Below are 15,401 nucleotides of genomic sequence, written 5' to 3'. Positions count from 1 at the left end.
TTTCGTCCTCTCAAAATAAGTGCTGACATTACATTTGCCTTCCTTAACCTTTAGGGAATCCTGCACAAGGACTCTCAAGTCTCTTTGCACCTCCGATTTCTGGATTTCTCTCGTTTAGAAAATAGTCTGTGCCTTTATTCCTTCTACCAAAGTGCATGACCATACACTTCCTGCCACTGTATTCCATCTGCTACTTATTTGCTCATTCTCCCAATCTGTCTAATTCCTTCTGCAGACTTCCTGCTTCCTCAACACCAAGTGGCGCTCAACCTATCTTTGTATCGTACACAAACCTGGCCATAAATCCTTCAATTCCATCATCCAAATCATTGATATACAAAGAACATGAAAATAAGTGGCCCCAATACCGACCTCTGCAGAACAACATTAGTCACTGGGGACCAACCAGAAAAGGCCCCTTTATTCCCACACTTTGCTTCCTGCTAGTCAGCCAAACTTCTAGTATTTAACAATTCTATCTTATCTATACCTGTAATAAGGTTATTGATCTTATCAGGTCCCCTCTCAGCCTCCAACACTGCAGAGAAAATAATCCAAGATAATCTTCTCGATTTAGAACTCATGTTCTCTAATCCAGGCAAGATGGTGAACCTCTTGTTCACTCTTTCCAAAGATGCCATGTCCTTCTAGTAATACAGCAACCAGAACTGGAAGGCTTAGCCAAAATTTATTACAGCTCCATCATGACTTCCCAATATTTTATACGCCGTGCCCTTACCAATGAAGGCAAGCAGTGTATGCCTTCCTCACCATCCTGTCTGCTAGAATTGTCACTTTCAGGGAGATCATTTGGTTTGTCATTTCAAATAAAGCTCAGGACGAGATACAATTGAAATCTGATTGATTAGTTTAAGTTATCCTATCTCTGATGTTAAGGAAGTACTAGTTTCTCAAAATGGGAAGAGTAGACTTACTGTATCCCATTAATACTGGTAATGTACCAAGTTTCATTTTGAAAGAGTGTGTAAATACTCCAGTTCTTGAAATTTTATTTATACAAACTACACTGGAAAGTTTCTTTGATACCCTGCAGCTCACCTACCAAATTTAAGAGAGAACCGCAGAGAGGGATGTATAGAGATGCATTCAACTTTGCAATAGGCAGGCCCTGCCAGACAAATTTGATCTAGGTCCTTCCAACAGAGATCCATAGTTTCCTCACACCAATTTTCATAACAATCAGGCAAATTAGCAATTTATTTCACCAACAATCAATATATTAGATTTTAGTGCCTCAGCTGATGCTAATTATGCAAAATAGTTCACAACAACACACACAGAATGCTGGAGGAATTCAGCAGGCCTGGTAGCATCTACTGGAAAAGAGTGTAGTCGATGTTTCGAGCCAAGACCCTTCATCAGGGCTGGAGAAAAAAGATGAGGAGTCAGAGTTTGAAGGCGGCGGCGGCGGCGGGGGGGGGGGGAGAAGAGAAAGAAAGACAAGGTGATAGGTGAAACCTGGAGGGGGTGGTGGGGAAGGCGAAGTAAAGAGCTGTGAAGTCAGTTGATGAAAGGGATAAAGGGCTGGAGAAGGGGGAGTTTGATGGGAGAGGACAGAAGGCCATGGAAGAAAGTAAAGGGAGAGGAGCACCAGATGGAGGTGATGGGCAGGTAAGTAGCTAAGGTGAGAGAGGGAAAAGGGAATGGAGGATAGTGAAGTTGGTGGGGGGGACATTACCGGAATTTCAAAAACTTAATGTTCATGCCATCGGGTTGGAGGCTACCCAGATGGAATATAAGGTGTTGCTTCTCCAATCTGAGTGTGGCCCCATCGCAACAGTAGAGGAGGCCATGAACTGACATGTTGGAATGGGAAGTGTTATTAAAATGGGTGGCCTTTGGGAGATCCCATCTTTTCTGGCAGTCAGAGCGTAGGTGCTTGGTGAAGCAGTCTCTCAATCTACAGCAGGCCTCACTGATATAGAAACATAGAAAGTAGGTGCAGGAGTAGGCCATTCGGCCCTTCGAGCCTGCACCGCCATTTATTATGATCATGGCTGATCATCCAACTCAGAACCCCGCCCCAGCCTTCCCTCCATACCCCCTGACGCCTGTAGCCACAAGGGCCATATCTAACTCCCTCTTAAACATAGCCAATGAACTGGCCTCAACAGTTTCCTGTGGCAGAGAATTCCACAGATTCACCACTCTCTGTGTGAAGAAGATTTTACTAATCTCTGTCCTAAAAGGCTTCCCCTCTATCCTCAAACTGTGACCCCTCGTTCTGGACTTCCCCAACATCGGGAACAATCTTCCTGCATCTAGCCTGTCCAATCCCTTTAGGATCTTATACGTTTCAATCAGATCCCCCCTCAATCTTCTAAATTCCAACGAGTACAAGCCCAGTTCATCCAGTCTTTCGTCATATGAAAGTCCTGCCATCCCAGGAATCAATCTGGTGAACCTTCTTTGTACTCCCTCTATGGCAAGAATGTCTTTCCTCAGATTAGGGGACCAAAACTGCACACGATACTCCAGGTGTGGTCTCACCAAGGCCTTGTACAACTGCAATAGTACCTCCCTGCTCCTGTACTCGAATCCTCTTGTTATGAATGCCAGCATACCATTCACCTTTTTCACCGCCTGCTGTACCTGCATGCCCACTTTCAATGACTGGTGTATAATGACACCCAGGTCTCGTTGCACCTCCCCTTTTCCTAATTGGCCACCATTCAGATAATAATCTGTTTTCCTATTTTTGCCACCAAAGTGGATAACTTCACATTTATCCACATTAAATTGCATCTGCCATGAATTTGCCCACTCACCCAACCTATCCAAGTCACCCTGCATCCTCTTAGCATCCTCCTCACTGCTAACACTGCCACCCAGCTTCGTGTCATCCGCAAACTTGGAGATGCTGCATTTAATTCCCTCATCCAAGTCATTAATATATATACAGGAGGCCACACCAGGAGCATCAGATGCAGTGGATGATCCCAGCAGACTTGCAGGTGAAGTGTTGCCTCACCTGGAAGGACTGTTTCTGGCCCTGAATGGGAGTGAGGGAAGAGGTGTAGGGGCAGGTGTAGCGCTTGTTCTGTTTGCAACGATAAGTGCCAGGAAGGAGATCAGTGGGGAGGGGCGAATGGACAAGGGAGTCATGTAGGGACTGATCCCTGTGGAAAGCAGAAAGTGTGGGGGAGAGAAAGATGTGTTTGATGGTGGGATCCCATTGGAGATGGCGAAGTTACAGAGAACTATGTGCTGGACATGGAAGCTGGTAGGGTGGTAGGTGAGTACAAGAGGAACCCTATCTCTGGTGGGGTGGCGGGAGGATGGGGTGAGGGCAAACGTGCACAAAATGGAAGAGATGTGGTTGAGGGCAACGTTGATAGTGGAGGAAAGGAAACCCCTTTCTTTGAAGGAGGAGGACATCTCTTTTGTTCTGGATTGAAAAGATATGGTGGAGACAAAGAAACTGAGAGAAGGGGATGGCATTTTTACAAGTAACAGGGTGGGAAGAGGTATAGTCCAGGTAGCTTCACAACTACCTGGAGATAAGTTAGTAAAACAATAAAAATAAAAGTTAGACAAATCAAAGAGACTGACTTTTGATTAGAGAATGTTCAGAAATACTACATAGACGACAATGCAAAAGATGGTACATAAAGTGGAACAGATGGTGGCGCGACACAGCGCGCACGGCCTCTCTGGTGAAATGATATCGTATTTGTTAAATAAGGGCCGTGCACAATCCTAATTTGATGGAGACGGATGTGAGAAGCAGGGAGGAACATCTGGAGAAACTTGTGAAATGCCTGGTTCTCTGCCGCTACTACTGTGCGATCAAGAAACTCCGAAGGGAAGGCTCCAAATCCTCGGTTTTGCCTGTTGCTGGCAGCCGGGGCTCGGGTCGAAGCGCTCGGCAGAGATGGTGCTCTGTGTCGGAGGGCTGGTCGGAGGCTCGAAGTTTTCAGACAGACTGAGAGTTGGATTGTGGTCGGGTGCTTCCAGGATGCTGCATCGGCAAGTTTGCGCCGCTGGAAGCTCATGGCAGGGAGAGTTTTCTTCCTTCTACCATCTGCGTGAGATGTTGGGACTTTCGAGAGACTTTGAGACTTTTTTTTACCGTGCCCATGGTCTGTTCTTCTATCAAATTACGGTATTGCTTGCACTGTTGTAACTATATGTTATGATTATGTGGTTTTTGTCAGTTTTTCAGTCTTAGTCTAGCTTGTGTTTCTGTGATATCACACTGGAGGAACATTGTATCATTTCTTAATGCATGCATTACTAAATGACAATAAAAGAATACTGTGTGTCCTCCTAATCTAATCTAACAAAAAGGTGTACCTTTTTGTATGTGAATATGTTTTAAAGGTTTGAATATTTTCTTTTTGTCTAACTCTAAAAGTTTATAGATACTAATTACATCTGTATTGCACTTAATTTTAATGTATATGTTTGGAATAAGGAATAGATCTTTATTGCGCAACTGGAGTGAAAAGTATTTTAATATGTTCAGTAATTTAATACACTAGATAGTAAGCAGAATTTCACTAACTATTTATTATGAATAATTTGGAATAGCACTAAGTTTCAGTTAAGATGGCACTGGTGAACCTCAGCAATTTCTGGCAAAGGATCATTGCAAGTAAGAGTCTGTAATTTCCCTTTGGACTTCGAGGCAGTTGGATGTGGCAGAACTGAGGCAAGGCGGTGGGCCCATTGCTGAGAGCGTGTAAGAGCATGAAAGGTTGCGTATGGGCTGAATTGAAGCCGCAGGGCCTGGTCCCAGAGCATATTGACGCGACTGAATATAGTGTTCAGATGGGAGATTTACACGCCAAATCAAGGCAGTGAAGTCCGGCATATCCAAGCAGCAGAACTTGTTGTTCAGGCAGAGATTTAAGCGCTAGGCCAGATTGTAAACGTCAAGGTATCAGGACCCGAGGTAAGGTACAGGCTGGTTCATATCGCTGCTCCATGACATTTACCCGGCTCCGTACTGAACTATGGGACTCTCCTTGCAGACTTCAGTTCAGAAACGCTGTTTCTTGCAGTTACTGTTTGGATTTTTTTTCATTGCGCACTGAGTGTTCGACAGTGTTTTTTTAATGGGTTATTTTATTCTTTTACTCTTTTTTTTAGGCATGATGTGGTTTTTATTTTCTGCACCAACAGCACAATACAGGTCCTTCAGCCCACAAAGCTATGCCAACATGTCCTTACCTTAGAAATTACTTAGGGTTACCAATAGTTCTCTATTTTTCTGAGCTCCATGTACCTGTCCAGGAGTCTCTTAAAAGCCCTATCATATGCGCCTCCACCACCTTTGCTGGCAGCCCATTCCACACACTCACCACACTCTGCATTTTTTTAAAAAAACTTACCCCAGACATCTTCTCTGTACCTTCTTCCAAGCACCTTAAAACTGTGCCCTCTCATGTTAGCCATTTCAGCCCTAGGAAAAAGCCTCTGACTATCCACACAATCAATGACTCTCATCATCCTACATCTCTATCAGGTCACCTCTCATCTGCTGTTGCTCCAAGGAGAAAGGGCCGAGTTCACTCAACCTATTCTGATAAGGCATGTTCCCCAATCCTGACAACATCCTTGTAAATCTTTTCTGCATCCTTTCTATGGTTTCCACATCCTTCCTGTAGTGAGGTGACCAGAACTGAGCACAGTACTACAAGTGGGTCTGACCATGGCCCTATATAGCTGCAACATTACCTCTCGGCTCCTAAACTCAATCCCACGATTGTTGAAGGCCAATGCATCATACGCTTTCTTAACCACAAAGTTGACCTGCGCAGCAGCTTTGAGTGTCCTATAGATTCAGACCCCAAGATCCCTCTGATCCTCCACACTGCCAAGAGTCTTACCATTAATACTATATTCTGTCATCACATTTGACCTACCAAAATGAACAACTTTACATTTATCTGGGTTAATCTCCATCTGCCACTTCTCAGCTCAGTTTTGTATCCTATCAATGTCCTGTTGTAACCTCTGACAGCCCTCCACACTATCCGAAACACCTCTAATCTTTGTGTCATCAGCAAATTTACTAACCCATCCCTCCACTTCCTCAACCAGGTCATTTATAAAAATGATGAAGAGTAGGGGTCCCAGAACAGATCCCTGAGGCACACCACTGGTGACCAGTCTCCATGCAGAATATGACCCATCCACAACCACTCTTTGCCTTCTGTGGGCAAGCCTGTTCTAGATCCACAAAGCAATGTCCCCTTGGATCCCATGCCTCCTTACTTTCTCAATAAGTCTTGCACGGGGTACCTTATCAAACACTTTGCTGAAACCCATATACACTACATCTGCTGCTCTACCTTCATCAATGTGTTTAGTCACATCCTCAATCAGGCTTCGAGGCACGACCTGCCTTTGACAAAGCCATGCTGACTATTCCTAATCATATTATGCCTCTCCGAATGTTCATAAATCCTGCCTCTCAGGATCTTCTCCATCAACTTACCAATCACTGAGGTAAGACTCACTGGTCTATAATTTCCTGGGTTATCTCTACTCCCTTTCTTGAATAATGGAACAACATCCACAACCCTCCAATCCTCCAGAACCTCTCCCATCCAGATTGATGATGCAAGGATCATCGCCAGAATCTCAGCAATCTCCGTCGCCTCCCACAGTAGGCTGGGATACATCTCGTCCAGTCCCAGTGACTTATCCAACTTGATGCTTTCAAAAAGCTCCAGCACATCCTCGCTCTTAATATCTACATGCCCAAGCTTTTCAGTCATCCCTGCAATTGCCAAGATCCTTTTCCGTAGCGAATACTGAAGCAACATACTCATTAAGTACCTCTACTATCTCCTCCATACACACTTTTCCACTGTCACACTTGATTGGTCCTATTCTCTCACATCTTATCCTCTTGCTCTTCACATACTTGTAGAAGGCCTTGGGATTTTCTTTAATCGTGCTCACCAAGGCCTTCTCATGGCCCCTTCAGGCTCTCCTAATTTCTTTTTTAAGTTCCTTCCTGTTAGCCTTATAACCTTCTAGATATCTATCATTACCTAGTTTTTTGAATCTTTTGTAAGCTCTTCTTTTCTTCTTGACTAGATTTACAGCAGCCTTTGTACACCACGGTCCTGTACCCTACCATCCTTTCTTTGTCTCATTGGAATGTACCTATGCAGAACTCCATGCAAATATCCCCTGAACATTTGCCACACTTCTTCCAGATATTTCCCTGAGAACATCTGTTCCCAATTTATGCTTCCAAGTTCTTGTCTGATAGCCTCATATTTTCCTTTACTCCAGTTAAACGCTCTCCTAACTTGTCTGTTCCTATCTCTCTCCAATGCTATGGTAAAGGAGATAGAATTGTGATCACAGTTAGATAGACAGTTTATATATATGTTTAACTATTTCCTATGTTGCATTATCCTAGTCTGTCCTTTCTGGGACATTGGGAGAATAAACTTGCTTTTGAAACAGTTGCAGTTATTTATTATGCTGTCAGTTGCTATGTGTTCTCTTACGCATTTGGTACAAGGATTTCATTATTGTCCTTGCCACCAACTTTTAAGTTCCTTTGATTTATACTTTCTATTTTGGAAAAAGTAGAAATGGATAACTAAAACAGCACCAAGCACATAACTAAGATATCTCTTTCGGTGCCATAAATTATTTCAATAGAACTAACCGGGCTCGACAAGAAGCTCAGAGACCTCGGCCTTGACCCTGCCCTTTGCAGCTGGATCCTGGACTTCCTGTCAGATCACTAGCAGGTTGTAAGAGTGGGCTCCCTCACCTCCACCCCTCTGGCTGTCAATACAGGAACCCCTCAGGGCTGTGTACTGAGTCCCCTCCTTTACTCCCTGTATACTCATGACTGTATTGCCACCCAGAGCTCCAATCTGCAAATTAAATTTGCTGACAATACCACATTGATTGGCCTTATCTGAAACAATAACAGGGTGGCCTACAGGGAAGAAGTCATCTCTCTGACACAGTGGTGTCAAGAAAACAACCACTCCCTCAGTGTCGCAAAAACAAACGGGCTGGTTGTGGATTACAGGAGGAATGTAGATGGACTAACCCCTATTGATATCAGTGGATCTGGGGTTGAGAGGGTACTTCAAGTTCCTCGGCATCCACGTCACCAAGGACCTCACGTGGCCTGTACAAACCAGTTATGTGGTGAAAAAGGCACAACAGCACCTCTTTCACGTCAGACGGTTGAGGAAGTTTAGTATGGTCCCCGAATGCTAAGAACTTTCTACAGGGGCACAATTGAGAGTATCCTGACTGGCTGCATCACTGCCTGGTATGGGAACTGTACCTCCCTTAACCGCAGGACTCCGCAGAGAGTGGTGTGGACAGCCCAGCTGTAGTTATGAACTTCCCATGATTCAGGACATTTACAAGGACAGGTGTGTAAAAAGGGCACGTAGGATCATTGGGGACTTGACACCCCAACCACAATCTATTCCAGCTGTTGCCATCGGGGAAGCGGTACCACAGCATAAAAGCCAGGACCAACAGGCCATCAGACTGATGAACTCACGCTGATTTGAGTGCACTGTACATTACACCGAATGTTCTATTTATTATAAATTACAATGATTGCACATTTAGATGGAGATCTAACGTAAAGAGTTTTACTCATGTATGTGAAAGATACAAGAAATAAAATCAATTGAATTCAATTCTACCATTGCCTCCTGATATTTTTGCCTTAAAATCCACATTGAAAGCAGTGGCATCAGATTCTACACCTTTCAAAGAGCAATTTCCCAGGGAGAGTCCAGTGAATGCTGACATATTAGTAAGTCCTAGGCTTTATTGTTGGCTAGCACATATGCAAGTCCAGGACTTACTGCCATCTGGATGTTTGATGCTGGTAGTTTTGCACAATAAAATCTGGCACACTATGCCTCTGCTGGATTAGTGATCAAGAGCTCTTGTCCCTTTTTTTAAAAAAATCATTGCAAGATATCAGTGCTTTTCAAATGGAAATTAAATTGATTTTTTTCTATTCCTTTAGAAACCTCTCCAAAGTCTGCTGGTCTGCTCAGACACCCCTAAGATATTGCATAGATTGACCAAATAATGTGCTTCAGTCACTATCAGTTCCTAAAACTTGTTTTTATTGCTCAAGATTGTTGAAGATCACCAACTGTGAGTTAAGTTTCATCTCTTTTTTTAATAAACATGTCAGTTCTTATTTCCTTAAATTGTATTTTTTGTGTTTATTTACTGCAGATATAGCTGTTAAGTGGATTTATCATGATAGCAACAGGAGGGCTTCTTCGAATATCAGCCAGGAGACAAGATTCTTCTCGATCCCGTAATCATATTAATAAACGGAAAAAGAAGGTGAAAAAGAAATGCAAAAATGACATTGTGGTGGTCAAAGGCAAATTAAAGCTGTTTTCCATTTCGGGATTAATCGCTGCATTTGGAATCCTGGTTCTGTTGGTAGGAATTGCAATGGCAATGATGGGCTATTGGCCTAAGGACAATGACATTTTTGAGACTGTTGCAGTTCAGTCTTACAATACCACTAATAATACAACATTGGAGACAACAACAATTGAGGTTATCTCTAAATTTTTAGCAAGCTACTTGCATTCTGAAAAGCTGAAAGTTTTAGGACCCCTCATCATGGGAATTGGTATATTTTTATTTATCTGTGCCAATGCAGTTCTTCATGAAAACAGAGACAAGAAAACTAAGGTAATTAATTTAAGAGACATCTATTCTACAGTAATAGATGCACACAATTTGAGAACAAAGGATTCTGGACCATTTAATGGTTTTGTCAACTATGTGCAGTCCAAAAGCATGGATAATCTGAAATCTCCTGATTCTTTTTGTGCAGCAATGTTAGCCAAAAGTAGCTGGCAGAATCCCATTGGCAATACTGTAAAGCCTTTGGATCCAAAAGAAAGTGCTGTTAAAAAGTTCTGTGATTCTGGAACAAATTTACAGCAACAAATTTCCAAAGACAGAAAGACATTATCAGATACTGTGTACAGTATTTGCAGAGACAGAATGAAGATGAATGATCAGACACAAATGCCCAAAATGTGTGGCACTAGGTCAATTGTTCCTTCTTCTATAAACGCATTCACTCTGCCTGTCATCAAACTCAATAACTGTGTTCTAGAGGAGGGCAGTACAAGGATTGGAAAAGTTGGGAACAAAACACAACCTTCAGCAAAAAGTGATGAAACTCAACAACAATTAGAGAATGTTTCCTCTGATCAGATTGGTACTACTAAATGCATTTCAGCAGCTGTACCCACAAGCAGTGATCATCTGGAAGATAATACCCAGGACACAGAGACTTCAAATACCTCATGGTTAAATCATAACCAATTCACATCCAACAAAAGCTCTCCAAATTCCTCTTCTGAAGTGAGCCAGGTTTCTCCAGCTCCTTTCCAGAGAGAATCAGGATCCAACCTTTCCCTCCCTAGTTTGCCAACGCACCCTAAACTTCAGAACCTTGATGAACATCCTTCTACTTCCACAACGCTGAGTGAAGGAATAGATCCAAACTGCTCAGATACAGATTGTGCCAATGATAAGGGATACACAATTTTGGGTGACAGTGGTTCCTTTGAGTCCGCTCACTTGCTACCAGAAGCCATAAACCAGTCTAATGACTGTACAGAGAACTCTAATAAAGACATCATTGAAGAAAACATAAAAGCGGGTGATGAACCAAGTGCGGACAAACCTCAGCAATGTGTTGAAAGACAGTACACAAAGAAAGAAAAATTATTAATGATTTCTGGTTCACATTGTACCCTAAGAATAAACAATGATGAATTTGATAATATTTAGTAATAACATATTAATAGATAGTTGGATCAGTTATAGAAAATACAATGAGACTGGTAGCAAAGAATATCACTTACCTGTAGTTACTGATTACTGAATGTCAGTCAAGTTCCAAAGACTCATAGTTATTTGTTCTGGAGCTAACCCATCCAGTTTCTTTAGTTGCTTCCAATTGTAAATACCTCAGCCATTAGCTGACAATTGTTCATCTCAGTTAAATGCTTCATAGGAGGTTTTACTACAATTAGTTATTTGTAAACAGTTTATCAACATTGAAAATGTCATTTTAGGATTATGTGTTTACAGTTTTGAACTATCAGTATAAGCAGATTAACTTGTACTGAATCCATTGATAAATTGAAGGAAATACAAAGATTCCTTGTACAAGCACATAATGCACTAAACTACATAAATATTGTATTGAAAATTCTTCAGTGTGTCATTTAAGTTGCATCTGAGAACCAATTTCTTTTGTAGTAATTAAGAGGTCTAATCAAATAGTTATTATTTATGTTAACCTGAAATCTGTACAAGGCCTTGTTCTAACTTTCCTAAATCTATAACCTGTCATTTGGTTCTTAGAATGATCTTTTATCATTTGCATCCTCCCATACAGAAGATTAATCATTGGCTGTTTCAAGAGGCATTATCTGTTTTCAATTGAATATGGGGTTGCTGGTCTGTTGTATATTGTATTATTGCACATGCTCCCCTGAAAGTACAAAGCGAAACAGCAAGCTTTAGGATACAGAAAAGTAAGGTAAGCTTTGCCTGCAGGGAAAGTATTATAAAATATTATACACAAAAATACAAAACAGAATTTGGAAGGTAACTCATTTATTGAGAAACCATATAGAGCTTTTTAAAGGAATGATGCTTTAATATACTGTAATTGTCACTTAAAAATAACTTCAAAATAACAGATGTCTTGAGAGAAAGTGTTTAAAAAAAAATTGCTGAATACTTCTGACAAAAAAATAGATATATTTGGTCTGAATTTTTAAATTTGGGCTTCGAGGACTACTTCAGGTCAGTGGAAGACTGCAGAGTTAAATTGTTGTCAATACTTACGTGCACATGATACATTTGTATGCAGTTTGTCGTGCATGCATATTGAAGCAAATAATTTATCACTCATGTAAAATTCTACCACATGGTCAAAGTTCATGAGAATATGGAAGTAAGTCATATTCATATTCTGAGGGTGGAGACATCAGTCTAGAGGCCCTATCTTGCCCTGCATCTGCCAAAGAATCGAGGGCATCCATTGTTTTTATAGGTGTGTTTAAACTTACCATTGTTACTGGTGATCCTTGCTTGGGCTGGCCATTGGTACAAATTGAATAATGATGAGTAACAATTTTCATTCCTCTGGGTTTTATCCTGGAATGTTTTATTATCAGTAATTTAGAGGATATAATTAATTAGGCAATTTTTGCCAATAAGCATTGGTAAATTGCAATTTATACAGTTAAGATTGCTACCCAGTATATTGTGTAATGCAATTGAAATCAGTAACCCAAGGCAGATCTATTTTATCCGTTACATTAGCGGAATTGGGTTTTATGTGTTTCACTGATTAGTTATTAAAATTAGTGAAATGGATGTAAAATAATTATTGGATTTTGCAATTATTGTTAGGAAATGTAACACAAAATTAAACTTGTTCTTGAGAAGCCGGTCATTATCCATACATGTAATTGGGGAAATTGAAGTCTCCAGTAAGCATTAAGCAGACAACCTATTTCACACCAACTTTGCTATTGATATGAATAGCAAGCAGATTTGCATACAAAATTCGCTGGGAATTAGTCATTAGATGCCTAAAGCTATTTTTGCCAAAGGTTACTGTCTTGGAATATACCACCAGTGCTCATGGTGAATTGGGCACACTGTAACTTCTTTTTTTCAGACATCGCATGAAGTGGTTATTTACTCATGGTTGTGTTTGTCATTTCACTTCATTGATAAATCATATTTAAGAAAGGTCAAGTAGAATTTTTCTAATTGCCTTTTATGTTTCCTAGATTAGAAGACTTTTAGTTAGAGAGATTGGATAAGATAGACCTTGGCATTGGCACATCTCCGTCAATTAGCTGGCATAGAATATAAGAGAGCAGGGAAGTTACAATATAGCAGTTCGAAATACTGGTTTGGCCACAAGTGGAATACAGTGTGCTGTTCTGGCTGCATACTGAAAGATATAATTGCACTGGGTTGGGGACAGAGAATTAGGGTGCCAGGGTAGCACAACACTATTACAGCTTGGAGCATCAGAGTTCAGAGTTCACTTCCAGTGTCGCCTGTGCTCTGGTTTTCCACAGGTGCTCAGATTTTCTCCCCAAAGTCCAAAGACTTACTCCGGTAGGTTAATTGGTCCCATGATCAGGCTAGAGTTAAATTGGGGTTGTCGGGATTGTTAGGGTGGTGCACCTCAAAGGGCCCACTCAGTGCTGTACTACTAAATAAATAAAACCTCAATGATGCCAGGACTGGAGAACTTTAGTTAAGAGGGGAAATTACATAGGCTGGGTTTGTTTTCTCTGGAGCAAAGGAAACTGAGGGGTGGCCTGATAGTGATATATAATGTGAGGCAGAGAGAGAGTAGATAGTCAGAATCTTTTTTTTTACCCTCTTGATAATGGGAATCAAAAAATGAGGGTAGAAGTTTAAAGGGAGAGGAAGGAGTCTAAGGAGAAAGGTTTGCTGTTTTGAGATCTTGAGCTTGCAGTCAGAGGAGATGATTGAATCAGATACCAGTCACTACATTTAAGAGACACTTGGACAAAACCTGAAATAGGCAAAGCATTAAAGATGCAGAAAAATACAGTTACTGTAGATGGACAAAATAGGTCAGGTGGATGTGGGAGACTGAAGGATCCTTTGCTGTACTCTACAAGTCTGTTATGAATCTGTTTTTACTCATCTGCAATAACTTTTGCTGAAATTTTGTACAAAGGCTAGAGCCCAAGAAGGCTCCAGAGTGGCATACAGAGTGCCATTTCATTGGATGGAAAGAATCAACACTGGAAGCAAAATGATAAATCTAGCTTTGGATTAGTGTATCACCTAATTTACAGCATACTATTTTTCTATTTTCTACAGATTTAAGGCCTTTCTTATCTGAATCTTTTCTCAAAATCTAAAGAGCAGCTAAGGTTAAGGTTTTTTTTGTATTTGATAGTACACAAGATGCCCTTACTTGTGCCATTGCTATTTTAAACTAGATTTCAAAAGCTTTGATGTATAATGGAGTGTCTTTATCCTGAAATTATTTTGGCTTCCACAGATACCACTCGACTGACTGAGTTGTTCCAACATTTCTGTTTGATGTTCCAGCACCTGCAGTTTAACTTCTCGATTTTTTATGCTCCAATACATCCATGATTTATGCCACAATCAGAATTTCTCAACAGCGAGAACAGGAGACAAAAGTAACCCTTTGAAAGAAAAATATCAGGAATCAGTTTGTAGAGACTATTAGCTCAGGTTTTCTATGAAAAAGCCATTTTCATTTCAATTAATTGGTTAAGTAAAACTAAACATTTTCAGCAACATTAATCCCTACCCTTACAGAATATTAGCCAGAAGACTTGCAAAGAATCAGATTCTACTACAGATGGATTCTTAACATTTAATGTTACGAGCAACAGACAAAGTACTAGAGGAACTCAGCAGGTCAAGCAGCATCTATACAGTCAACGTTTTGGGATGAGACCCTTCATCAGATCTTGATAAGGCATCTTCATTTTCTTTATTTTGACAGTGTTATTAAGGCGGCATATGGTGTTTTGGCATTCATCAACTGTGGGATTGAGTTCAAGAGCCATGAGGTAAAGTTACAGCTATACAAGACCTTGGTCAGACCCTATTTGGAGTACTGTGTTCAGTTTTGATCACCTCACTAAAGGAAGGATGTGGATACTATAGAGAGAATGCAGAGGAGATTTACAAGGATGTTGCCTGGATTGGAGAGCGTAAATTGTGAGAATAGGTTGAGTGAACTTGGTCTTTTCTCCTTGGAATGACGGAGGATGAGAGGTGACCTGATAGAGGTGTATAAGATGATGAGAGGCATTGATCGTGTGGATAGTCAGAGGCTTTTTCCCTGGGCTGAAATGGCTGCCACAAGGGGACATAATTTTAAGGTGCTTGGTAGTAGGTTCCAAGGGGATGTCAGGGGTAAGTTTTTCACAGAGAGTGGTGGGGGTGTGGAATGCACTGCCAGAAGCACATACAATAGGGTCTTTTCAGAGCCTCTTAGATAGGTACATGGAACTTAGAAAAAGAGAGGGCTATGCGCTAGGGAAATTCTAGGCAATTTCTAGAGTAGGTTACATGATTGCCACAACATTGTGGGCCGAAGGGCCTGTAATGTGCTGTAGATTTCTATGTTCTATGTTCTACCTCAGCCCAAAATGTTCTTGCAGCATTTTGTGTGTATTGCTCTGATTTTCAACCTTTGCAGAATTTCGTGTTCAAAATTTGGCAAGTCTTGTACCAGGCCACAGGAGAGGAGAATAAAAACAACTATTCCAATACTCAAAACGCTAAACCTGGTTCGGAATAGAAGACCATCAAGATATGAGAAT

The 15,401-nt window shown here is 41.1% G+C and overlaps 1 protein-coding gene across 2 annotated transcripts in view; it reads left to right on the top strand.

Annotated features, from left to right (window-relative positions):
- tmem200ca (transmembrane protein 200C, genome duplicate a) overlaps positions 1-11,447 on the top strand; it is a 31,674-nt gene extending 20,227 nt beyond the window's left edge. For both annotated transcript variants that reach the window (XM_063042176.1, XM_063042185.1), the window contains exon 2: positions 9,223-11,447. In XM_063042176.1, coding sequence (XP_062898246.1) covers positions 9,247-10,812 — 1,566 coding nt within the window. In that variant the 5' untranslated portion in view covers positions 9,223-9,246 and the 3' untranslated portion in view covers positions 10,813-11,447. The remainder of the gene's footprint in view (positions 1-9,222) is intronic.
- The last annotated feature ends 3,954 nt before the right edge of the window (positions 11,448-15,401 follow it).

The sequence above is a fragment of the Mobula hypostoma genome, chromosome 1 (genome assembly GCF_963921235.1).
Source record: "Mobula hypostoma chromosome 1, sMobHyp1.1, whole genome shotgun sequence".
NCBI lineage: Eukaryota > Metazoa > Chordata > Chondrichthyes > Myliobatiformes > Myliobatidae > Mobula > Mobula hypostoma.
The sequence above is the reverse complement of the archived record's forward strand: the minus strand, read 5'-3'. Positions and strand labels throughout refer to the sequence as shown.